General features: G+C 45.0%; 1 protein-coding gene across 2 annotated transcripts; it reads left to right on the forward strand.

Moving 5' to 3' along the window:
- On the forward strand, nt 1-27698 carry clmna (calmin a). Of its 2 annotated transcripts, none has more exons than XM_056590349.1 (13): nt 1-445; nt 13872-13933; nt 15958-16053; nt 16616-16699; nt 17071-17163; nt 18451-18653; nt 20460-20653; nt 21010-21092; nt 21260-23284; nt 24054-24235; nt 24693-24783; nt 24920-24975; nt 25395-27698. In XM_056590349.1, exons 1-13 carry the CDS (start codon nt 361-363, stop codon nt 25522-25524), a joined length of 3384 nt encoding a protein of 1127 aa, XP_056446324.1. In that variant the 5' UTR covers nt 1-360; the 3' UTR covers nt 25525-27698. The 2 variants fall into 2 exon arrangements, with proteins under 2 accessions (XP_056446324.1, XP_056446325.1); XM_056590350.1 differs by having other exon boundaries at nt 24696-24783.
- The last annotated feature ends 2 nt before the right edge of the window (nt 27699-27700 follow it).

Here is a 27700-nt window from a genome sequence, read left to right on the forward strand (position 1 = left end):
GAAACTCAACGATAACAATGCACGGAGCAGAGTCATCCCGGCGGGAGGGTATTCGGCCTGGGTCTTCTTGAACCTCCCCCCTCTACCCCCCAACTCTTTTACCACACACACACACACACACACACACACACACACACACACACACACACACACACACACACACACACACACACACACACACACACACACACACACACACACACACACACACACACACATGGCTTCCATTCGGCTTCCCGCACAATAGAGTCGGAGCGGCTCTGGAGTTCACTACTCCACCACCTAGCCTTCTTCCTACCGGGATACTATTTTGCATCGCTTTGGTCTTCTTGCCACTTGCAACTTGTCCCGTGGGAACAGATGGCGGGGCACGAGTGGGAAGACTGGTTCGAACGCGAGGAATTCATCGGGCAAATCAGCGACATCCGAGTGCAGAATCTACAAGGTATGGTCCTCCTCAGGGAATCCGATATCCATGCATAACAATGTTCCTGCGGTCTTATAGCCACCGTGTTACACTGCAGTCGCTGAGATGCATGCATCGGTTGCGTTAGTATTGTTTTGGTTTGGTATGAAGTAATTTTTTAATGCACAATGATACTATGTATAGTTGCAACTTTTACGGAAGGATGCGTGACAGTCATCGCCTCAATCCGCACTTTCTCTCATCTCATTTATCTTCTTGCCCTTATCGTAAATACCAGGTAGGCCTACCATAAATACCATGAAGAAAAGCGATTGTTCCCTGTGCACTGTTGCTTGTGTTCAACTTCACCTGTGGATTCGCCTGCCTCGCCCTTGGCGACTGTCCCGGTTGACCAAAACTAGGTTACACAGAAGAACAACTCAGACAATCACTTTGACAAGTAATTCTCAGCTTGAGAATTGCTTGGGTTTCTCCTCCGTCATAATAAACTAACGGTAACAGCAGTAACAGTAGCAGGGTATAGACAATATCAACAAACAAGGCAACAAGTGTTTGAGCATCAATATATTCCAAACCACTATTCTTTGGGATGTTCTGCACGCAAGGTTATGTGTCTGTATTCTCACCACAAGAAATTGTCGTTAAAATACATAATGCATGAGGAGAAGGTTTAGCGTCTGCAGGGGTGGGCGGTTAGATGATTGTTTTATCAATGTTTCATGAAGGTTGCATCCCAAACGGGGCTCCAGATCTAAGCTAACCATGGTCACAGCTATTTTCTTCTGGGTAGGTGTGGAGGGGAGAAGCGAGATGAGCAGCGCATTAAACAGTGGCACGAGGAGCTTACATAACACTATGAGAAAGATGGGGAGAAAGCGAGAGAGGGAGCCTCGTTATAGTTTGCAAGTCTCAAAAGAAGTGCATTCCCACATTGCATGTTCCACACACTGCACACACACACACACACACACACACACACACACACACACACACACACACACACACACACACACACACACACACACACACACACACACACACACACACACACACACACACACACACACACACACACACACACACACACACAGTGCACACCATCCAAATCAACCTTATTATTTGAAGTCAATCTCAATGCATTGTAGTCTTCTCCCTCAAAAAGGTGATATTCGTGAAATTATAACTAAGTAGTCCAGAATGGAGCTGTGTAAGTGTAAACATTATTGACGACATTCGCTTAAGTGTGTTTCTATTCAAATGAAACGTATGTGTTATTATTCACTATAGTCAGAGCGGTTATTGAACTTGCTCCCAGAAGACCACCCATCCCAGAGACACTGTTAAGGGGGGATGAGGCCACCACATTCAGTCTTGATGTAAACTAGCCAAAACGGTAGCCCTATATGCTCTATCAGGGATAACACTAGTCCTGTGTTATTGGATAAGGAGAACGATGAGGAGTTAACCATCAAGTCCCCCTAAAGACCACGACATAGACCGACATTTGTAGTCCGTGGAAGTCTTCTCTGAGAAAGGCTGGGGGAGTGGTTTCATACCGCGGTTGTCTCCTTCATGCTCTTTCAGATTACATCTGCAGATTTTTCATGCAGTATTCATCTGCCTGGATAGGGCTGTTCTCCCTTCTGCCTCTTCCATAGCTCGTTCTTCACATGAACCGCTCACATTTTTACGTAACATATTTTTTTACAAGTGGCTGCCTTGAAGTTCTGTGATTTAAAATTCAGATTGCTTTCTGAGTCGATCCCTAATTAGAGGGTCCCTCTTGAGCTCTAACTTCCACTTAATTAGAAGATAGTTAGCCAACCTCTAATGTGTACTCAGCTATCATCAGAAATAGACCATTCAGTCCGTCGTCAATGCCGTTGGCTTCTCACAAACGACCCAGACACGTTTACGTAGGAGATATTTTCTGTGCGAAAATGCAGGTGAGAAGTGGTAAATGTCTTGTACTAACGATTAACTCCTTCATCGCTGTAGCTTTACCTTAGAGATCAGAGGTTTTAAGATACACTTGTCCATTTAGCGATAAAGGGCAGAACTGTAACCTTCATGATGAGACTCTAGAGAGTCTACTTATGCATTCAAGCAACATTCTACTAAACTGAGTTTAGGCATAGGTAAGTATTAAAAACAAGCTTAATGATTTAGGACATTGCATCCCAGCTGAGTCTTGTCGCAGTCTGAACATGGAGGCTTGATCCACAATGTAATTTAAGGGGTACGACCCTGAAGGGACAAAATGAGTTGGACTTGACTATATTTCAATGATAGCCTTCCATTAAGTTGACATTTAATGTAGAAGGTTCTTATGAGATCATGTTGGACTTTCACCTCACAACTAATGAAATTACTTCATTGAAACACTTCATGGAAACTTGAATTACAGCAGAATTGGTACGTAACCTTAAAAGGCCTGGACTAGGTAATGCCTGGTTGTCAAGTGGCACAATCCAACTCAGTTCTCCTACAGTAGGTCCATTCTCAAGGTTGATTCCATTGGGGTTTACAGCAGTTTTTCCATCTATTCATTTCAGCATTTAGGTAAGGAGTAAGGCTTAAACAAATCACTTTTTGGCCCTGTGAAGCCCTTTCGGAACACAACTGATCCGAAAGGAGGTAAATTAAACATTGATTTACACAAATAAATGAACTTCAATTATTCGTCACTTACGCTAGTACGCCGTGTTCAGGTCTCTTGCTTCTGCGTAATATAAATCGCCCAAGTAGCCACCCTATGGTTTAACAGTTTGCCATAATTGCTCTGTAAGTGCTTAAAGAGGAACAAAAAGGCTTTTTCTTTAAACAAAACGATGAAACCATTCCCAAGTCCGCCTTCCCTCTAAAAATACCCTGGTGGTGGTTTTAAAAGGTCAGTGGATCTATTGTCACGTAAACAGTGCACCTCTGGGTGACGTAAGGCCTGGGTGAGCTGAGTGAGCTCACTCCTCAGAGGTCTGCAGCTGGCGGGCAAGGGTCTTGCTCTCTTCCTTTTTTCCTTTGCTTTATTAGATGCAGGTGTGTCTGCAGCTCGGTATATGAAGCGGCGTGGTAAAATCCCTCTATTGAACAGTCGCTTTCCATTACCTTTTGCTGAGCCAGGCTGGTGTTTGGTTGTAAAGTGTACCCTCTAAAGCAGTAAAGAATAAATAAAAGTATTGGTACTGTGAGACGATTTGTTGCATAGGGTATTAAAGGTGCTGCAGTTAAAGTGAAAGGGCTAGCCTATTATTTGAGTTCATTTTGTAAGTAATGCAATAAAGTCGTCTGTCTGCCATTAGTGGGTGAGAGGCTCTGTGATAATATTGGCCTCTAGTTGACTGCGTCTCCTCTATTACATTTAGTCTCTAAGACCTCATTTCTGAATAATCAGGACATCTCTTGATGCCTTGATGCTCTGATCCCCATATCCATCTTGCCTGTCAATCATGTTCCCACACTCACAGCTTTATTATGGCCCAACCACAGGTGCGTGATTGTACAGTTCAACCCCCAATGCTGGAGACTTAGGGAGGGAGGGAGCAAAGATTTTTTTTTTCTTGGATTGTTTATTGACCTAATATTGCTTGATTCTGTACTCTGTCTTTACAACTCTCAAATCATACCTACAGTGACTTTAAATATGCATACATTGTACTATACATTGCACTGCAACTCCAATACCCCAAAGGTACTGTTGAAGTGGACAGGGCTTTTTTCGATATTCAATTTATTTTTGTTAGCACAAAAATATACTATTTACATTGAATGGATTGGTATTTTGTCACAGAAGTTTGAAAACAACTCATAAGAGTCAATATAATATCAACAATAAGGTAGTACAGGAAATGTAGTGTATTTGGTCATAGACCTACACAACACTATGTAAAGCTGCAATTACATAACATCCTTTTGTTACACATGGAAAGCCGACATAAAAAGGGCCCTACAGGTCCGGTCACATCTCTATCATAATTTTTTTACAAATAGTTGCAATGTGGAACTTTATCTATGATTGAGCAGTCCTACTCCAGGGCGCAGTGGTTTTCAGACCTGTCATCTAATGGATCTCTTGACACTCACACACACACCCACTCACTTTCCCTCCCACACCATTATGAAACACTTCTCCACCCACATAACCCTCTCCGAGGTGGAGTTAATGCAGATGTATTTGCTTGTTATTGCGCCTGATCACTGTGATTGCATACTGAACCATCGTTTTATCTGCTGTTAAGAGTGCATTTAGTTAGCTGCGTCAGATATCTTGGCACTTGATACATGATGCCCTCCTTTGCTCAATCAAATCCTCACTTGCTTGAACAAAAGGCTAGACTCTGGTCCTTTGTGGATATCGTCTTTGAGATGTGAGCGAGGTGCCTTCCTGTCTACTTTCCCAAATTAACTAAAGTCTAATGGGGGCTTGATTGCACTTTCTGTTATTTTTGATATCTGCCATAGAGGAAGTGATGCCCCCCCTGGTGCCTTTCCTCCTCTCTTAGTTATTTTCAACTTATGATTTGTGGTATTTCTTTTTTGTAAGGTTGAAGTTTCCCCAGTCAGAAAGAAAAGGTTTACTGGCAGTCAAAGGAGGCTTTAGTTTGAAACTAGTAGCTTCTCCTAGTCGATGGAAAGGAACGGGTGATGAGAGGAGAGGGGGGAGGGGGTATTCATTTGGTCCTATTCTGCAACCTCACCGCTCTCTGCAACCCACTGCACCTGAAACATTTAGTCATAGTCATTCTCAGGAGCATTAGGAGGACCTCAAAGAGAAACCATTTAATCTTGGTGTGAAATGACAACGTTGCTCTAAAGACCGTTCAGTTCTACCATGTCTAATCTAAAAGCAGAACCCAACAGTGGCAATACTATTTTGTGGGATGATTAGCCTTCGAGGGGGGTTCATTAAACAAAAATGAGGCTGTTGCTTTCTTGTTAATTGTGAGATGAGGGGACAGGGCTTCCAGAGGCGACGGCCGAGTGAAGCGAGGTGACGCATTGCTTATATAACATGGTCCATAGGTCCTGGAAGGGTCCTACGGGACTGTGATGACCCCTGTTGGAACCCAAACTGGGATAACGCTCCTCCACCCATCTAGTCAGACTAGACCTGGCTGAGGATTGCACCTTAGTTAGTTTAATGGCTGGTTTAGACTACACAAATTCAGTCTGATATTGCCCAGAGTTGTTTGTCGCTGAAAAATATGCAGGATCGTACACGATTTTGAAAAGTGGGTGACGAGACTAAGTCTTGTCATGTGACATGCTTGCGATCTACGATTATTTTCATCTGCGACGTTCGAAAAGCCCACGACAAAAAGTTTGGAATGCCAGAATTTATCCAGCGTTGGCATGGAGGGAACTCCGCCACCAGTTGTGCAAGAGAACCCCGCGAACAGCTGGAGCTCACAGGCAGTGTTAACTAACTAGACATCACTGCACTAGACTGAGGAACAGTCAAGCGTTGCGCATGACGTGAACGATACAAAGTAAAGATTGTAGAGCATCGCACCCTCGAATCTTTGATACAAAGTTTGAAGTGTGTCCAGTCTTCCAAGGAGTCAAAGACCGATTTCGTGGTTCTGTGATCTCATAGTGTGAAATGTTAAATCGTGGAGAGATATCTAAGAATCATGTAGCCTGAAGCAGCCATAAGTCGTGCTGAACAAGACAAATTGAGGCTCTTAGGTGCAAAAATAAATAAATAAATATAGATATTTTTTATTTCACCAAAATGATAAACCTAAAAAATGTTGTAGAGTATAATGGCATCACCAAGGGGCAGATAAGCCTGCTGTGACCTTGGTTTCAGAAAAGTGATGGACCGCATTGCCCCAGCGATGCTCCACACTGTCAATTATTGTCCAAGGTCAGCTCAGGGTCCTGTGTTTTGAGAGCAGCGTCGTTTGACTGAGGTCAACTTGTTTATTGGCAGGAGCCGAGGTTAACAATAAACACTAACTTCCCTGACCACGTTCAGCATGGGGCCGGCCAACATTGTTTTAAGATGGTCTCGTTATGTGAGCAGGCTTCATATATGCTGCACACGCACACATTTACAAAATACACAGTTTCCAGGGAAACTGGTTGCTGTAAATATGAATTTGTATTACACTGTATCCTTATATGGATATCAAGAAAATGGAATGGGCAAGAAGGAGAGGGTGAACTCATTAAAATGCAAAAAGTCACTAGAACAACCAAAGTATTCAGGCCTTTGTATTAGTTATGACCAATGCATCACCCGATGATATTGTAATGTGGATGATGTTAATATTAATGAATATATCTAAATCCTTATTTTTTAACTATATCTCTTCTCCTTTGTGATACTCGACAATAAGGGATCCTTTGATTTCTAAGCCATGGTAACGGACAAAGAAATTTACATTTCTGTGGTGCAAACTTCCAACATGTCGTGCACTTGTATCCTCTTAGGAACAGAAGTCCGTCTGTGTAGGTGGTGTTTCTTGGATATCTGGAGGTGATCTTAGATGAGCCTGTGAAAGCCAAGGCTTTTATGAGAGCTAGAAATGTGCACCTTTCAAAACGTCCCCTGACAGCCCATGAGTCAGTGGTGAGAGTACCATGGGGCGGGTTTAGAGTGATGGGGGCCTTCCCTCCTCTTGGAAAGTCTTGTGATGAGACATTAAGTCGCTTGACTTTGGGGCTCTTATGGTAAGCCTTTTACCAGACGTGATCTGGAAGCTTCAATGGTTCACCCTGTCAGTCCTAGGACTAAAACTGTTGTGAATAGAATAGGTCTTAGGGATTTCCTCTTTCTACCTTATATTTCATTTAATTAAAAAAATCGAATCCATGTTTTTTAACATAAATATATTTAACAAAGCTTTGGAATAAAATACCCAATTTTGCTAACATTAGGGTTAGTGGATCTCCAACCAGGTCACATACTGGATCTCCAAACAGGTCACATAGTGGATCTCCAAACAGGTCACATAGTGGAACTCCAAACAGGTCACATAGTGGATCTCCAAACAGGTCACATAGTGGATCTCCAAACAGGTCACATAGTGGATCTCCAAACAGGTCACATAGTGGATCTCCAAACAGGTCACATAGTGGATCTCCAAACAGGTCACATATGGCGCGTTTCCACTGCTGGGTGCGGAATGGATCGGATCGCAAAGGTGCGGATCGGGTCGCGTTTCCACCGCCAAAAGTGGGCGTGACCCGGACTTAGCCGTATCCGTTTTGGCCAGTTTTGGCCTCGTTTTCAGGACTCCTCCGTTGGGGTACTGTAAACGAGACCAGACGCCTGAAAGGATCCCGGGAAATTCTAGCTACACACCCCCTCCGTTGATTGGTCGACAGAATCATCACTTCCGGGTGACGCGGGGATAAAAACAAACAAACAGTAGCCTTGAGGTATTATTCTTTACAATTAACATGTCGCGTAAAACGCTTGCTTGGGCGAACAAGGAGGTGGAGACGTTCGTCTGCATTCTTGGGGAGGAAGACGTTGTTTACGATGTTTACGTAGCTGCCGCGGCGATCGACATCCGGCCTACCACAAAGGGTTCTGTCGGCAGTGGAAACGCGACCTCGGAACTGAGCTGGGCTATACCGCCCCCTCCCTACCGCACCTTTGCGATCCGATCCGTTCTGCACCCTGCAGTGGAAACGCGGCAATAGTGGATCTCCAAACAGGTCACATAGTGGATCTCCAACCAGGTCACATAGTGGATCTCCAACCAGGTCACATAGTGGATCTCCAACCAGGTCACATAGTGGATCTCCAAACAGGTCACATAGTGGATCTCCAAACAGGTCACATAGTGGATCTCCAAACAGGTCACATAGTGGATCTCCAAACAAGATCACATACCAGAGCTCCAAACATACCACATACACACACCAGACTGGATCTCCAAACAGATCCAATACACACGACAAACTGGAGTTACTGGGAATAGTCTATTAATGGTTATGATATTGTACTAGTGAGTTGCAGTGGGCATTTAGTTGAAACCCCCTATTGACGTCTTACATTCAGTGTTTTAGTATTATGCTGGATAGATATTATTCCAATTGTTTAGGATTTCCCTGTGTAAGGAAGTGACAAACTCTGGTATCGGACTCTTGTTTGGTTTAGAGAAAAAAAATATGAGCTTTGTAATGGGAATAACTGATGTGTATACATTGCTTAAACCTTCCATGGGCCATATCTTAGTAATCTAACACAAATGAAGGTGCTCTTATCTGGATGATTCATGCAATTCCATTACAGGAGTATGATGGAGGTAGTTGTTCTTTTATTCCCCACTATCTTATTGCACACAATGATGGGTAACTAATCACACACTCAAGATGACATGAGTGTGTCCACCTCACCAGCAAATCAGACTGGCGCCATAAATGTTAATAAACACCTATAGCAAAAACATAATGAACTTGTCCTCCTTAACATTCGATGTCCGGTTAACCATTGGCAAAGCTTTAGACAAAATACCTCCTTGCCACTCTGATGTAAGAGGGTCATGTCAAGAGAATCCTCCGTGCTACACTGAGACATGTATGAGTACGCTTTCATCTATCAGATAGCTGAATAGGACATCTATAACTGTTTGATCAAAGTTTGACGTTTGGCTTTTTGGGAGAGCAAAGGAGTGGGGTAATCGGATGATCCCCTCAAAGAGCCATGCGCTCAGGTCCTTTCAGTTTGGAGACTTTTAGCCAAATCTTATATCATGGTACCATTATGATTTGTGGTGCAGCCCTCTATGATGCTGACTTGGTCTTGTAGACAAATAAATACCCATTATCATAATCCATTCCTTTAAACATTTCCAAACCCCCTGCACATTTGTCCTTGGACCAAAGAGAAGCTTTGTCCAACAGAGCAAAAGCCCCCTTTTTAAAAAAAAAAAAAAGATTGGGTGATTATTGTTATGTTACCAGGTGGTGGACCTGGGAAATCATCACACACACAGGGACAGATGCCCCCCCCCCCCCCCCGCCCCGAACCCGGCCACGAATCATGTTCCAAACTCATGAGGGGACATTCCAGGTGACGCAGCAGACAGAGAGGTTGCCTCGGGGCCCTTGCAACAGTATATGCTGAGGGGAAGTAAATACAAAAAGCGCGTTCATTGTGCATAAACAAAACCAGAGGTCTGTGGTCTGGGTGCTCATGGAAACAAGCTATTTTGATCGTGACGGTCCTGACGGTCGTTTCAATGCATTAAATGCATTTTATGATCTGCATATGGGATTTTCTCGCATTGAACGCATGACAGGACACACCCTAATCCATCTAATCTGACACGTGTCAGGGCACATTCTACGTTTCCGAAAAGGCCTCAGCACAATCACTATGTTCAGTTCAATTGTTGCGGAAATATGCACAACTTAAATCATATTCACAGATATAAGAGGAGAATATTGATGAGGTGCTAGTAGCAGCACCGGAACATGCAGGCCTTGGTGGATGTTTGAGATTCCTTTTAAGCTAATTAATACATCGTTTTTTACCACTTAGCAAGACATTTAAATGATTAATTAATGAATGAACATACTACACCCCAGCCTGACGTACAAAAATCCTTATGTTCAAAAAAGACACGGTTGAGTTGCACAATGCCATGTCGGGGAAATTAAATTTAAACACTGCATGCAAGTTGCCATTGGAAACGGATCACTGAGGTACGATTTTATCTTGCAGACGTCCGTCTGTCTCTCGTTTAATTCCTGCTAATGTTAACTTCTATCCTGCTACTCTTTTCGATTCCTCCCATGTCTGTCTCTCCACATTCCCCACTTCCTCTCCTCCTTTCTCTGCTGTCCCTCTGGTTTCTAAGTGCCTGGAGCAGTGACCCGTCCAGGTCTCTGCTCTCCCCCCCCCACCCTAGGCTCTGTGCCACGGCTGCTCTGAACCATTTGTCATGGGGCAATGACATCCAGGCCAGTGGGGAAATGGGCCCCCCCTTCAGGATAAAAGATACTTCTTGGCATTTACCGTATTTATGCTAAATATGGAGGCTCTGTGTATATTGCCCACTCTGACCGAGACAGTGAATTGTTTCCGGGCACTACAGATGTTGAAGTTTCAGAGGCTGTACTTAAGAAATCTCTCATAAAAATAGATTTTATTACATCATATCTCATAAAAACTAAACTCACACACAAATGAGCAATACCATTGTTAGTCCCCCATCGTTTCATTTGCACCCCATCAGGCAATAAACAATGACCACATATCTCATTAAAAGTAGGGTGTCTCTCTTTGCACCAGTAAGGCCAGAAAACCAGAGTTTGTAGTGATTTCTTCATAAGTCACAGTTTGACAAGTAGTGTCGAGACAGACTTGTCTAGCCGTCTCACAGAATTGCTGTTAAACTCTAACAGGGTTCTTATCTTTGCTTTATTTACACGGGAGGAGCCTAGATGAGATCTACTATAGAATAACACTGTTGACCAGTGCCTTTTGCTAGGGTGACTGAGAGGCCTCAGGTAGCTTTAGTATCGAAAGCTTCCTGAGGTCATAACCTGTGTTATAAAATACATCTCCAATGCACACTCAATAAGTAACAGAGCACATCCCAATATAGCGTTATTACTACCCGTAATGATAAGGACCATAGGATTCATATATTTCTTGAAATATATATACTTTTATTGGCACCCTATTGGCAGTCTAATGTCCGACAACACACATGTCACATAGACACAATGTTGACTGCACCACATGCACCACTTTTTTGTTAGTAAGCTTGAAGCTTCCTCCAACTTAAAAACGCAGCCTACACAACCCAAACATACATCCTCATGCCTTGAATCAGGAAATAAAAATGTACAACATTCCTTTCAAAGTAAAATGAAACTTAGATGAAATCCTTATTATGGCTCTACATATTGTGGCAACCGCGGGCAACGGTCCCGAGTGCCTCAAATCCTGGGAAGGGTCGGACTATTATTAGTCAGACCTTCTAGCGCCCTCCTGGGTCCCCTGTGGCAGTGACATGTTGTGGGGTGAAAGGGTTGTTGCATGCCTAGGTTGCGGTGTATTTGTGTAGTTGGCGCTTCCGACACTGCTACAGAGATGTTAAGCTGGTTGGTTAAGTGTGTTTTCATGTTGAGTGTGCTCTCGTAGTCGAGAGTTGTATGCGGCACGAGAGTTGTATTCTGCTAAACCTGGCCTCCTGTCTTTCCCGTGCTGGAAAAAAAAAAAAAAAGTAATAATAATTTATCGCAAAAATCGCAAGGGCACTGCACTTGTAGAAGATTAAGAAGCCTTGTCCATCCATTTGGGTTCAGATCCGTTGGCACCTGTTTTTCCAGGTGTGCTGTCCAAGTCAGGGTGTGGTTGGTTTTAAGCGGACCTGGCCCCGGTCTGGGCGAGGTGTTCCACTCCCCTCCCATATAGAGAGCACCGAGTATGAGACCCTAATGGCGGAATGTTTTGACATATTTATGACTAATGAGGTCACAGTGTCCGGTCTCGGTGGAACACAGCTCAGCGTGTATCCGTTATGTTCCACTCTGTGAGCTGTGGTGATTTATCGAGCTTGAGTGGCCAACAGTCTGGTTATTTCAGTTTATTTCAGGTTGTTTGAATTTGTTTGAATTCAACAAGTATTAACGTGTTGGTGTTTGAACAAATGACGGCGGGAGATTTTGTTTTTCTGGACTTTGTAAAGACAGAGTTGGTTATTTATACTTTTAACACCTTAATACATACTTGTACCACCTTAATACAAATAAAATGAGGATGGATGCCAACATTTCCTTCCAAAATGTACCAGATTTGAAAATGTAAAAAACAACTAAACCTTCTCCCCTCCTCCACCTCTAGTCCTCTTCCTTCCCCTCTGTCACTCGCTCGTCCTGACCAATCTTCCTCCTCTCACTCCTGTTCCTCACCTCTCCTTCTCATCTTCTCCCTCATTCTTCTCCACACGTCTCCCGGCTCAGACTAATGGGCTCCGGCTCTGCAGTCCGCACCGTGTGAATACAGATCAAATGTCGGCTGACTGCTGCGAACACTACGTCGAAAAGGGGGGATGAGGCTCAGAAAACATAGTCATTATTTGGATGGATGTGTCAACATGGCCGCAGATATGAATGGTGGAGACAAGTTGGTTGGAGAAGAGCCTGAATGACATGAAGAATTGGTTTGCAGGCCAGAATACCAACTGGGTCTCCACCGGGCATATCGCCGACGTCCTTGGTGCACCAGCAGCAGATTTAGGAACACTGAGCTGCCATGAATTTCCCCTGCTGAAACTCTTTATTTATCCATGATATACATTTCAAAATAAAAGCCCTGTTCAATGCAGCAGCAATCTACAAAGTAACAATGCAACAATTTATCAGCTGTACAATAGTATTTACCAATGTGTGCCTTGGTGACTGCCACGCCTCTGGGGGGGGGGTTGAATAAATGTCTGTTATTTTTCACAAAAATACTTGTTGCCACGTGTATACTTTAGATTGGTAATTGGTTTTAGACTACCCCACTAGACAAGTTGTCTTGGTTTTGTCTCCAGACCAACACATTGTTGTGCCTTTGTTATTATCCTAGACCTAGCTATATCTGCTATATCTGTATTTCAGGGAATGGTCTGACCTGAGCGTTTGTTAGTGCTTGGCACTTGTTTTTAGGAACTATGATCTATGATCTATTCTATGATCTTTACTGTAGCCTAACCCTAACCCTTACCGACAGTGATATATTGTTTCACCCTCTTCTGACAAATGTACTTATTGTAAATCGCTTTGGATTAGAGCGTCTTCTAAACACCCTAAATGTTAATGTAAATGTAAATGTGTCGCACTGTATACATTCACTACAGAGGCATGTGTGAATATATTGATAATGAGTGGAAATATATCCATAGTAATACCAATAGGTGTATGTTATCACAATAAAACCTGAATTCTGAGTGTTTATGTGATATTATTGTTCTACATTGGTGGTATAAAGTTATACTATTATTTGTGTATAGTTCTATGTTGGTACTTGGCAGACATGGTCATTCCGTCTGGTTTGGGTTTGTATTGGTGTTGCTATGGTGACGCAGACGCCTGTTCCAAGTCAGCAGAAGGGTTATGGTGGGTGGATCCGTCCATGCTCGGCTGCAAGGTGTCGGGGGGGGATGGACGGAGAGGGTGGGTGGATGGACGGAGAGGGTGGGTGGATGGACGGAGAGGGTGGGTGGATGGACGTAGAGGGGCACGGGGGGGGGGGGGGGGGGGGGGAGGAATAGAAGCTGCAGCTACTCCTGCTGCTCTATTCTCACTGCTGGTGGTGACTCATAAAGTGATCCATCTCCATCTGGGCTTCTAACCTGTATTCAGTATAACCCTGTCATTTACATCTGTCTCTCTCCCCCTCTCTCTCTCTCTCTCTCTCTCTCTCTCTCTCTCTCTCTCTCTCTCTCTCTCTCTCTCTCTCTCTCTCTCTCTCTCTCTCTCACTCTCCCAGTGGAGAGAGAGGTGGTGCAGAAGCGGACCTTCACCCGATGGATGAACCTCCACTTGGAAAAGGTTTGTGGTCCACCGGCCCAGGGGGAAGCCTGTGACAGAGGCAGCCGCTGCACGCCGGCCTCCACCGCACATAAACACTGACTGTCTGCTGAACACACACCAGAGCCCTGTGCTGACCTCCACGGCCCCGCCCCAGTAATTGTGTGGTCGTGCTGTTACTGTCACTCGGTGTGTGTGTGTGTGTGTGTGTGTCGTCTACTGGGCCGTCGCTGTGTACACTGCACCCCGCAATCCGTTGTTCGACCACGAGCGACGCCGTGAAGCGTTGCATTAGCCAACCCAGCTCCGGTGTAAGGGGTCCCACCATGTGGGTTTTAAACCAGGGCCCCTCCCCGAGGGGCCACATCATCCACACCCCGAGGACCCCGCACAGCGACTTGTTCAGCCTACCCTGCCTCGAACGCCCTTCAATTATAGATGTGGGGGATGGGGGGGGGGGGACTCGCTAGCGTGTGTCATTAAAGTTTTATTACACCATCAAGGGCTAATCTAAGAGAATTCGCGTGGGGATGCTGTCTGCTAGCTAGCATTAGGAACCCAGTGCAGTCAGTTATATCTGTGTGTGTGTGTGTGCGCGTGTGTTTGTGAGAGTGAGTGTGTACATGTGTGTGTGTGTGTGTGTGTGTGTGTGTGTGTGTGTGTGTGTGTGTGTGTGTGTGTGTGTGTGTTTGTATGTGTGTGCATCTGGGTTCAATTTGTAAATCCCTTACCTTTCTATACATATATTATTAATCCCCAATCACCCTGCCAAATTAAATAAGTATGCTCCTATCAAACACACACACACACACACACTTTCGAATTGCTCTGCATTTCATTGTAATCGATGCCTTTTTTGTGAATGTAATCATCATTTAATGGCACCGGGCGTTTTGAGTTTAATGTGCACATAAAAAATAAGCCTACACACACAACACACGTGTAACGCAAACGCGCTGACAGTCACGTCTACCACCGACGGGGTTGCACTGCGCTCTGTTTGCTGCCCCTACAGCAGTCTGTACGTCGTTGTGTACACTGGACAGCGCTTTTTGTTCGCCCCCTCTTTTCATATCGGCTCTGCAGCTGTCTTATCGTCTGCGAGTCACCGAAACCACGGATGGGAGGAGAGAATGGTGGCCGGGTGTTGACTCTGTGTGGTTAAGCTCCTTTTGTTTTCTCACACGCACAATAAGCCTCTCTCTTCTTCTGTTCCTCTGTTCGCTGTCGGGCACGGCTTCAATTCTCTGTCCCACCAATTGTAGACAATCATACACTTGTCTTCGTCTGTGTTTGGAAAGTTCCAGTCCTTTCTGGCGTCCCGTCCCCCCCCTCCCCCGTAGACCCGTTCACTATGTGCAGACAAGCAAATGAATGTGTCAATTCAACTTGATTGCTTAAGAACCTATCGAGCAATGGCTTGTTGTGATAAAGACAGAGTCTCGATTTTGCGAGGGGTGCAGATTTCTTCCCGAGCCCAGTCTTTATTTTTTGTGTCAGCATTTTTTCTTTTCTCTCATGGAGGCGAGTACGCCTCGGGTCCCCTCCTGTGGGTCCTCTGGACGAGGTGCTTATGGGGCACCCATTCTCACAGGGGAAATTAGGACATTCATCACGTCATAACCCAAACAGACTAATTGTTGACTTCAATAATCGGATGACGCTCGGTTTAAGCACAATCTATTTGACACCATTCATGACACGTTGGTTAAACAATCAATAATCCATGAATCAATAAATGTTAATGTGCATTTTTTGCAGCGTTTTTGTTCTATCAATACAGGGAACACCTAACTAGGTTCAATAACTTGTAGAATTAAACGTTAATGTAGCATTCAGGACAAGGGAATGAATATATCTTAACATAACAAAAACAAAATCAAGAAGATCTGAAACCACAATCACTATATATGAATTCACAATGATGAATTCATAATGTATTCCTATGTAGCCATGTGCGATGCCACATCTGATCGTGCAGCAGAAGTTGCCTACTGGTGGATTCAGTCGGCCTAACTTCCTCTCTCCCCCTCGCCTGTTCTCAGTGTGACCCTCCCACCGAGGTCCAGGACCTGTTCCGGGACATCCAAGATGGCCGTGTTCTCATGGCCCTGCTGGAGGAGCTGTCTGGCTGCCAGTTGGTGAGAGCAGCACAAACACATTACTATTACAATAATTAAGGCCATGTAGTTTAATTATATTGTTTCAGTAGAAGATATTTTGATTGACAAAATTGTTGCTATGTGTTGCTATTAGTAATGTTTTTATCAATACTGTTTAGTAGTAGTAGTAGTAGAAGGTGTAGATGTAGTAGGTGCACTAGTAGTAGTATAGTTGTAGTAGTAGAAGTAGTAGTAGTGGGTGGGTGTGTGGAAGTGTTTTTTGTGAGTGTCCATAGTAAGATTGTTGTAAACAAAGAGAGAGGTACGAGCTGGACAGCATTTCTCATTCATTGAAAATATCCGTCATAGGTTGTGATTTATTGATAACATCATTGAAATCGCTATCAGACAGCATTGACTACTGATATTTAAGCTACGAGCTAGTTCAAATGTGACACATTGCGACTTTAAATCATCCATGAGACATGTTTACTGTATGCATATTCTGCATGATTCATGAGTTCATTCATCATTTATATGAATGTACTACTATTCAGTGGCACCGGCATAATGTATAATTTTCCTACTGAATCCATTCTAGCTTCACGGCTTCAAGAAGTCCTCCCACCGTATTTTCAGACTCAACAACATTGCTAAGGTCCTCACCTTCCTAGAAGAGAGAAACGTAAGTTACACAACAACATGAAGCAAGATAGCATTTTTGTAATTTCATTTTTAATAGACAATTAAGGGTATTAAAGAAATATTAAATAAGGGTATATTCGTGTAAGGGCATTATGGTATATTCTTATAGTAGTATCAAAAGTATTTAAAATAGAGTATAATAATACAACTAAAACCCACCTACCATCTTTCAATAGCTTGGTTATTCAAAGTGTTTTGTGTGTGTGTGTGTGTGTGTGTGTGTGTGTGTGTGTGTGTGTGTGTGTGTGTGTGTGTGTGTGTGTGTGTGTGTGTCTGTGTCTGTGTCTGTGTCTGTGTCTGTGTCTGTGTCTGTGTCTGTGTCTGTGTCTGCGTCTGTGTCTTCACACACAGGTCAAGCTGGTTAGCATTGACGCGTCCGACATCGCTGACGGGAACTCCTCAATCATCCTGGGCCTAATCTGGAACATCATCCTCTTCTTCCAGGTAAAAGCCTGTGTCTGATTGGACGCCCTCCGTCCTCTTGCTTTGCTCTAATCCTTTTTATTGATTGGCTCTGTGACATAGTCCAACATCCTGCCTACTTTAACAAAGTGAGTGTGCATAGATGTACACAGTTTAAGGCTTTCGTAAGTACACCAGGCCTATTGGCTGTTTGTTTGTTGTCTGCTATTTGTGTTGATGATCCAGTTGTTGATGGCCATTCAAACTCAATCTAGTGTGTACGGCAATACAATGGAACATCAGTTCTCAAACTGTGGTTTCTCACTGGTGGTATGCGATGCACTATTTGGTGGTACACACAGGAATTTACAATATATATATATAGATATATTGTTTACAATATACATTATAATATTGAAATACTATTATGAATGGAAATACATTAACCATGAGATCATAAAAATGGGTTTAAAAATAAGTTCTGCCTTTTGATTCAATATCAGCTTCTTTCATAGTCGGATGGCTGATTGGTTGGCTTAACCTTAATGGCAATTGAGACAATTCAAACTCCAAATCACATAGTATGGTAATGCAATACCCATCTCTCTCCTTGAAGTTCTTCAACCTTGTATTCTCTTTGTTATGATCCTTCATTAGTTCCCGAGCACCAATTCTGAATCCCCCCTATTCAATTTTCAGTCTCATTCGCTCCCCTTGCCTTTGGAAAATCTAATGAAAATCAAATCATTTATTATAGGCGTATAATGGAGACGTATGGATGCAGATTTATGTCCTGAGTGCTTTCATTTGCAAAGCTCCGGAGAAGGAGGGGGAAGGGGTGTGTGTGTGTGTGTGCGTGTGTGAGCACGGCGAGTGTGCACGTACGGTTGACGCTTCCTCACCCACAGCAGCCCCTGCTCTCTGCACTGTTCTGAGGAGTCGTTTGGTTGCTGTTTAATTGCTGTTGAGTGCTGCTCTCTGCTTACGTAAGGCCCATTCTGAAATGAAAAGCCTGCGCTGAATAATCCTGTATTGAGTAATAGGTCATAGCAAATCTGTTTCACCATGGGACGTCCATAGGTTTTTTGCATCCGTACGCAGGCAAAACCCTGTGAATATGGAAATATGAAAGCCACAGACCAGTGCCTCGCTGCATTAGAAATGCACCGTACGAAACAGCAAAGCAACCATCCCCCTCCAGCCTCAACACGTCCACCCCTATACAAAACAGATGTGACCGATGTGAGGTTAATCTTCAGCCCTGCTACCTATCCACCCCCCCACCCTCTCCTGCCTCCCCCCACTACTCTCCCCCCTACATCCGCCCAGATCAAGGAGCTGACGGGGAACATCCGAAGCCAGTTCCCCTCCACCTCCAGCCTGTCGTCCATCCCCACCAGCTCCGACTCGGACACCTCCCACTCCAGCACCCCCTCCGAGGAGCGCCGGGGGCCCCCCCCCGGCCCCGGGCGCGCGGGCCCCGGCCGGGCCATCAAGAAGCTGCTGCAGTGGGTGCAGAAACGCACGCGCAAGTCAGTACTGGTCCGACGAGGCCGCTTGGTTCTTCGACCTGCATCTTCTGTTCTCCTTCTGTTCTTCTTCTGTGGTGGGGACCGGGTGTTTGCGTTGGCGTATGCTTATCTAGGGCAGCCTGGTCCGGCTCATCACGTCTGTGTTCCGCAGTGTATGTCAGTCAGGCCTTGGCTGGGCAGTAATTGGTTTCCGAATATGGCCGTGGCCTCACGGTGTTTCAGGCATTCAAGCTCTAATTGGCCGCAGCATTTCTTTATATTTGGAAAAGGGCTTTCAACAGGATCCAGACCCAACTGAACTGAAGGGAATGTCTCAGACGGATTGTTAGCGACACCTGTTGCTATGCGCGCGTCCCGAGACCACTTCGTTAGCGAGATTTTGCTTTCACCCCTCATTATCAAAATAACGGCGTACTACAAATTCTGCAACCATTCTGTTGACTTGGCTAAAAGTTCACACTACCAGGGATGGTGACCTCGAAGTGTTTGGACTGTCATTTATTCGAGTCGTAGGGATTTTGATCTATTTTAACCAGCATGCCTGGTTAGCATATTGATCAATTGTTGAATTAGTTCAGTAGCAGGGTAGTAGGATAGTAGGGTTTCTATGACTACCGATATTTGCAAGTGATCACGTGAGTGAAAAAAACTTCCTGGAACGTGGTTTCGGTCAGAGAGACATTTGAATTGTAAAGCGTCTGTCTTCTGACTGCTGTTTCAGGGTGCGAGCTAGGAGGACTTAGCGACTTAAGGTCTACTTTGTTTATTTGGCTATCGACAGGCTCAACAGGAAATAGCCCTTACATTGAGGGTTTTTCTGACATTTATTTTTATTTGTTGACTGCTTTTTGATTCTTTAATTATTTCAATGTGTCTCTACCTCCGACACCAGTTGTTTTTTTATTGTGTTATGTTGTTGTCTGCTGTTGTTCTTACTGTTGGTTTTTGATGTTTGGTTTTTGATGTGGTCATTTAGGTAAAGGTAGTAGCATATTTGCTCTTTGTAAGCTTGACGAATGTGGGTCAGGAGTGCAAATGGTAAAGTGGATTAAGATCATTGAAATTATGTGAACATTTGAGGTGCTACATTTAAATAGCATTGCCAATATAAGACCACCCATCAGCACTAGAGTTAGAAGTATTTTACACATTCCAAGGACCATTCATTTCTACTCTAAGAGAAAGGGCTTTGTTGGGTATTGGATGTGCATGAATCAAATCAAATCAGGCCTACACCTTAAAGGGGCCCACCCCACGTGCTCATCTAATAAGGTGAGCTCAGAAGTCTATTCAGAGTGATTAAGAGCTGGTGGGCTGTCAGGGGTCATTGTCCTGCTCAAGGATAATTTGACATGAAAACAATTAACAACCGAAAGCCATTTCCTGACACGCTCAGCACTGGTGGCTAAGTGGGCAAATGGTTCTTTGGAGCGAGGGTTTGAATAAAAACAAGACTGAGAACACAACACTAAAATGAGAAGCCACAGGCGGGATCACACACGTGTTATGTTCTGGTGCCAGGGACTGTCTCTGGCCATAGTTTGTGTGACAAAGAAACAAACACTTCTTTCATCAGATGGTGTCTGTGTCACGTATTTTTATTTGGCTACTTGTATTGTCGAACTCGCTGTATTCTGAATCATTCTCTCCTAACTGCAGCTCTTCTGCTCTCTAACAACAACATAAATATTCATGGGACGTGTCAAAAACAACCCGGGCAGAAGAATCAAGCCCAGATTGCGGGTGAAACGTTCGACTAAGATTTACCCACGATTTCTTGTTGGGTGTTTCCCCTCCACCCTGTAGGTATGGTGTCGCGGTGCACGACTTTGGGAAGAGCTGGACCAGTGGCCTGGCCTTCCTGGCCGTCATCAAGTCCATCGACCCCAGTCTGGTGGACATGCGGCGGGCCCTGCTGCGGACCCCCCGCGAGAACCTGGAGGAGGCCTTCAGGACGGCCCACTACACCCTGGGCATCCCACGCCTCCTGGAGCCAGAAGGTAGGGCCGCATGCTAGCAGCTTAGCGTGGTAGCTAAGAATTGAAAGGTTTGGAACCATTTGACTACTCTTCATTGAGAATATGTGTCATTTAATGTATAAATATTCATTTATATCTCCATCGACCATTACCCTGATATTTTATTTTCTAACTGGCCTCCAAAAGTTGTGTTTTGAAAACTCTAGTGATTCGTGTCATTATGACGGTGGAAATGTATACGAATTTGAATCATGAATTAGATTAGATTTATATACAATGAAACGTAAGGACATGCATGTGAGAATCATATTCGTATACAAATCCACAATATAACCTAACCCACTTGCAATTTATATAATTTTCTTTTATATCTCCAGATGTCATCGTCACTCGTCCAGAAGAGCAGTGCATCATGACATATGTGTCCCAGTTTCTGGAACACTTTCCCGGCATGGAGGAGGTGAGAAACACAGAATGCATCCCTAGTTCCTCATCTATTTAAAGCGTGCCATTCCTCCACACTGAAATCCTATGATGCTCTCCTGGATTAGTTTGTCCTCTTCCTATTTTCTCCACTATCCTCTTCTTCACCCACTCTCTTTTCTCCGGTCCTTTTCCCTCTGGCAGCCGGAGCAGCCCAGCCTGGTGATCGAGCGCAGCGTGTCCATGGGCCGCCTCGAAACGCGCGACCTCGACGCCGACCACCAGATAAAGAACAGCCTGGACCGCAGCCGCCTGAAGAGGCGGGCCCACACCGTCGACCAGGACCGCCCGCCGCACCCGGCGCCCCGGATCTTCCTGTCCTCCGTGTCGGAAGACCGGGGCGTGGTGGTGTCGCTCGCCCACACGCCGGCCCGCGCCGGAGCGCGCTCATGGGCCAGCGAGGACTCCCTGCTGGACCCGGGCCCGGCGGCCAGCGGCGCCGCGGACCCCCGGGACCCTCGGGACCCTCGGGACCCGGAGGTGACGGAGGTGTTCACCGTCTCCACCTCGCGCTCCCCGGCGCCGTCCTACCTCCACTCGCCCGTCGACTCCTCCTCCGCCGTCGGCGACTCCGCCATCGGCTCGCCCAACTCGTGGCATGAGGAGGGCGACTGGGGGGCCGGGAGCCCGAGCGACGGCTCGCTGTGCGACAGCGGCACCGCCTGGGACGTCGGGGCCACCCCCGACCCAGAGGACCCTCCAGCGGACGAGGGCCCCGTGCCTTTCCCAGCAGACAACACACCGGATGAGGCGCTGACCCCCGAGCTGTTTGTGGATGAAGGTGTGGGCTCCTTGTGTTCCATGGAGAGCTCCAAGGAGAGACAAGCACAGCTGGCTGTAGAACAAGGGGAGGGGCAGGAGACAGGCCAGGCCGACTTTGACATTAACGAGAGCCATTGGGCGGCCGTGCATGTGCCTGAAGAGAACACGGATGAGTACAAAGCAGAGCGGGAGCATGAAGGAATGAATAGCAGTCCTCTTGGGTTGGGCCCAGACTTGCTGGAGGAGCCTCCTTCTCTGACACTCTGCAACGGAACAGAGAAGGTGATCTCAGAGAAAGGTACCTCGTCAGCACCCGTGGGGGCGGACCTGTCACAGCCAGAGCTCAACACAAACTCGTTAACCTCCGACCCTTTCTTAGAAATCAAAGAGCACGACAGTGTTGAGGCAGGTGGTCAGGAAGACATTGAATGTACAAAGAAAGCTATAGACCTCAGTGGAGAAGCAGGAGTTATTGAAGAACAGAATCCTACTGAGACAGCACATGTAAGCAGAGAAAGCAGCTTGGACGAGCCGGAAACGAAAGGGGCATGTCAGAGTAAATCTTCACCTCTTGAGGACAGACAGAAAATGGAAACCATGGAGGAAACAGACAATGATGAAGTCCAGAATTCACAAACACAAGACGGGACAAATGAAGGAGGGTTCAATGGCCACGCAACCCTGAAAGAAAACACAGAAGTTCTTGAAACCCATGAATGTTCGCATCCAGAACAAATGGCATGGCTACTGGACGATGTGATCCAACAAAATTTATTGTGCTCATCCGAGTGTGGAATCATAGCGAAGGTAGAACTAGTTGATGTCAAAGAGGAGCCTGTGTCTCCTTGTGACTTGTACTTTGACCTAACCTCGACGGTTAAGGCAGAGGTGGATTTAGCTGCTGAAGCCAGGGAAATGAACCTGTTTCTCAACGGCGGCGATTCAACAGATCCACACAACGGTTGCCAGGAAACCTCGAACCCTGCATCCGTACACTTGGTAGAGGCGGCACAAGACGGAGACGGTCAAGACGGGGCCGATTCCAGGGACCCTGGTGCCTCTGCCCAGGGGCCGACCACGAATGAGCCCTCCGTGAAACACACCACGGTGGACTCGTTTTACGACAACACGGACAACGGTTCCCGTTCAGAAGAGCGGTTTGGGAAGGATCTGGAGCCCATGGATCTGTTCTACCCAGACAAAGAGGACGCCATGTTGGCCGAGCCCGCCGAGAGGGAGACAGAGTTCCTGCCCTCGGTCTTCGGGGTGTTCGCTCTCCAGCCGGCGCCGGTTTCAGACCCTCTGCTGACAGATATCGACCACACATGGGAGGAGAAAGACGAGGCACTCGACGAAGACATCGACGCAGGCAGTGGAGGGAAAATGTCAATAGAAAAGACGGACGAGGTAATATAACACCTAAGGGACACAAGACACTTAAGTTTTCATTGTAGGTAGACAAGATAATAATGTTTGGTGAACTTTCAGAGGCAAGCAGCAGTAGATGAGAACCAGATAAATCAGGTCAGGTAGCGACAATCTATATGAAATAAATGAAAGGCACTTGGGTGAGGAAGGTAAACATTGATGGCTGGATGGAGGCTACAGCTCTAGGGAAGAAGCTGTACTTCAGTCTGTTAGTTCAGCTTTGATGGCTTTGATGTCTTTGATGGCCTGGGTGGGTTGGGTCCTTACAGATGTTGAGTGTGTGTGCTTTTAATGCCCTCAAGTATATATATATATAATTATTTATTTTTTACCAATATTACTACACACGTTATATGACTTACGAATCTTCATTCCCCTACTTCTCAAGTAAAAATGATCAGATAGGACTACTGGTGACATACATTTTATATACAAATTGCTGAGGTTAGTGTGTGTGAATATATAGAATTTAATTTCACATGGAAATAAATGAATATTTCTCCATAGAGTGCTATTTTTTCTAAATCCTCCTCCTCCTTCATTCTCTCTTGTTCCCTCACTCGCTCGCTCACTCACTCACTCGCTCACTCGCTCGCTCACTCACTCACTCGCTCACTCGCTCACTCGCTCACTCGCTCACTCGCTCACTCACTCACTCACTCACTCACTCACTCACTCACTCGCTCACTCACTCACTCACTCACTCACTCACTCACTCACTCACTCACTCACTCACTCTCTCACTCAGGGGGTGGACAACGACTTGGAATGCAGGCAGCTCCCAGGCTCCGCCTCCAAGTCACCTGCTGTGGTGATTGGAGGAACGGGGCCACGAGGGCAGGTGGGACCCAGGGAGGACAGACTCCTCAGCGGGGACGATGATGAAGGGAGAGCGCACAGCGTCGCCAAGGGAAACACTGAGCCCATGAGGTAGGCCTGCTATTTATAGACCAGGAGAGAAACACAAACAGGGAGCAGGAGGGGAGCGAAATCTCCCCAAAGCGTTCCTCGGAAGTTCCATGCGAGCATGGACAATGTTTTGACCAAATGTGGCTTTGTGTTCGAGCAGCAGGCTTACATTCACATGTTGTAACTGGCAGACCAAGCGATACGATAAACATAGCAAAATGATTTCACCGGCTACATTACCCCAGAAAAGTGCGATAATACTTGATAGTTTAGCAATGACACTCAAGTGCTGCTACAGCATCCTTAAACTTCCATAACGGGAACTCTGGGTCACAACAATTGTTCTGAGGAAAATAATGGCTGCATAGCAGCATGCACAAATCTGAATTATTAATAATGTTAAAAGCTGACGGCTCCCTGTGTTACCCACCCGAGACTCATTTGGGGTTCTACTCTGCCCGTTGTTTCTTTCTCACAGCAGTAATGAAGAACATTCTAGACAGCCCGGTGATGACCTCATACCTACCGTTCTCCGCCACCGAAAGGCCACCGGTGCCCTCAACTCCTTGGTGGGTTTCACACAACGTCTGAACCTGCTTTAGATCCATCGGGACGAGGACATCAGTGCACGGCCGACATTCAGGAGTTTATTGTCAAGTAGCTTTCCTATCTTATAATCGCTTTATGTTATTTCTTCCCTCACAGGACAAGCAGATGATAGTGCCGATCATCAAAATAAATTCCAACAACGCTGACCTTGGGTAAGTGTTTCTTTATGTTTTTGACGAGTGAGTGGCCTCACACGTCTGTGTGTGTGTGTGTGTGTGTGTGTGTGTGTGTGTGTGTGTGTGTGTGTGTGTGTGTGTGTGTGTGTGTGTGTGTGTGTGTGTGTGTGTGTGTGTGTGTGTGTGTGTTTTTGTGCGTCTGTGTGTCTGTGTGTGCAAGACAGGCTCCTTTTAACTCTACTTCAGCCTGAGGCCACAGTTTGATGGCTGTATTGATTTAGGTTGGTTCCATTATTAATCTCCTTAGGGGAACAGGTAGCTCTGGGGAACCAATCAGAAGGGACGTGGAAGTCGGCAATTGTAAATGCATTGCTTGTTTAGGATGAAAGAAAATACTACATAAACATGTATTGTGTGTGTCTTTATTTGTGTTCTTCGTGCATATGTGTGTGTAGGGAGGGCTCCTTGCCGGACCGAGAGCTGTACCTGCTGCTGCTGCTGTGGTTGCTGCTCTACTGCCTCTGGCTGCTCCCACAGATGGAGCTCCGCGCACTGCCTGGTCTCCTGTTCAACCTGGATCATTAAATACACACACACACACACACACACACGCACACGCACACGCACAGACACACACACACACACACACACACACACACACACACACACACACACACACACACACACACACACACACACACACACACACACACACACACACACACACACACACACACACACACACAGGCCCGTCAATAGAACGTAGGGATGCACTGATGAGACAGGATCTCTATTGGATTCTGTCATTTGCGGGGGACACAGAAGGTAGAGGGTGTTATTAAGGGTGTTGTATTATGAAATCTAAATTATTGTTATGGACAGTCACCTAGCAGGCTGGTAGAGACATATCACATACTATTCCCCGGCCAAAGGTACTCCCATGTTAGTACTATTTTAGAAAAGTACATTCATTTCCTGTTTGTTTCATTTATCAAAATAGTCATACGGTTCTTTCACACTGCCCCGACAAACACCACCACTCAACTATAGGGTGTCAGTTAAAGATGGTCAATTCTGATTTGAAATGTACAGTAAGAGAAATAAAGTAACGCCTCATTGGACTACAATCAGTGGCCCGGTTTGTCTGTTTGCGGACATATGACATTATATGTCTATACATTTATATCAAATCACTAAACTGAAACAACAAAACATATTAACTGTCGTGAGCCTTTTTTGCTCTCAGTGCATCCCTGGTTGTATATTTTGGTCCACAAGAAAAACATTGACACAAACAAATACATTAGCATACATCACACAATATAGTAAGATATTGTACATTCATGAAAACACTGGACGTTACCACCGACCCCATGCACACATAGGAATCAATCTACAGACCTTTATAACCACAGAAGCACATAAAGACACCATGTTAGATCCGGTCCACCAGGTCTTTTACATTCTTGTTTGTCTCGGGGGGGAAATTAAGGCATTTAGAAATGTTCAAATTCTAACTATAACTTTGATGTTTTGTTTGTTTTGGCTTTTGGCATTTGATGTGGCTTGATCCTGTTTTAAAGATGCTATTGTAACTTTATTTACTGAAAACAGGAGAGCTATTTGTTGCTGAGGGAAAGAGACTGGAAGAGATGGATGGATGGCTAGAGGGAGAGAGGTAGAGAAGATTAACGAAATGTACAGCACAAAACTATTTACTAGCATATAAATCCACAAATAATGTTTTATTGAAGCCCATTTTACATTATGTCATGGAAAATGGCATTTGTCAGGAACAACAAAAAAATGACAACGAGCATTACTTAACAAATTTGAATATCGGATTTTGACACTGCCTTAGAGCAACTAACTACTACTACATATACTATTTTTTTTAAGATAACTAAGTGACCTGGATGAGGGGCGAACTATGAAGTCTGTTGCACTTTGAAACACAGTACATTTACTGCCAAAGATCCAGTTTTAGAAAGACTAACCATTCGAATAGAAAACTGGTTATTCTTTTATTTACCTTTTTCTCAACACTTAAACTTACAAATTGTACGCCATCTTGTTATAATACTTGCCGCCAGCTCTCTATTGTATATTAGTTAAATAAGCTAAATAAATATTTGTATTATTGTATGGATTGCTATATGGGTTGTTCCTATATCAAGGGGGGTATTCAAGGATTTAATTACAGAATTACTTTGTCCAAGCTTGCCTATAGTTAGTTAATGCTTAACACATGTTCTTGAGGGACATTCATTTTGACTGAAGCTGTATGAAATGTCATTTTAAAATCCACTTAATTTGGTCATTCTTGTTTACCGTCCATGTCTATCCAAGCAAAAACAAAAGTGTTCCCACAAATGATACAAGAATGACTTAAATATACTGTTTATTAGGAATGCTAATCATGTCTCCTCGAAGGGGGGGGTGCAAAAAAAGCCATGCATACAAATTATGTACAAAATAGGTCGCCTTCATTTGTGTGTGTGTGTGTGTGTGTGTGTGTGTGTGTGTGTGTGTGTGTGTGTGTGTGTGTGTGTGTGTGTGTGTGTGTGTGTGTGTGTGTTGTTTATGCCCGTGGGACACAATCTCCCCTATCTGACTTTGAAAAGGACTGACCTAGTAATGTGTGCCCTGCAAATGGTCTTCGGTTTTGTATTGGAACCTCATTCTGTTATACTGTAATTGTTCAAAAAGCACCAGTCAAGTGCAATAAATTATGTTTTCACCTTTTGTCTGTGGTTATTTT

Source organism: Gadus chalcogrammus, chromosome 5 (genome assembly GCF_026213295.1).
Source record: "Gadus chalcogrammus isolate NIFS_2021 chromosome 5, NIFS_Gcha_1.0, whole genome shotgun sequence".
Taxonomy (NCBI): Eukaryota; Metazoa; Chordata; class Actinopteri; order Gadiformes; family Gadidae; genus Gadus; species Gadus chalcogrammus.

What these genes read in the sequence shown, in the direction of transcription:
- clmna (XM_056590349.1), top strand. Translation starts at nt 361, where the DNA reads ATGGCGGGGCACGAGTGGGAAGACTGGTTCGAACGCGAGGAATTCATC. An exon ending in CCGGTGCCCTCAACTCCTTG is followed by an intron (nt 24,784 to 24,919) that starts GTGGGTTTCACA and finishes CTTCCCTCACAG; the next exon opens with GACAAGCAGATGATAGTGCC. An exon ending in TCCAACAACGCTGACCTTGG is followed by an intron (nt 24,976 to 25,394) that starts GTAAGTGTTTCT and finishes ATGTGTGTGTAG; the next exon opens with GGAGGGCTCCTTGCCGGACC.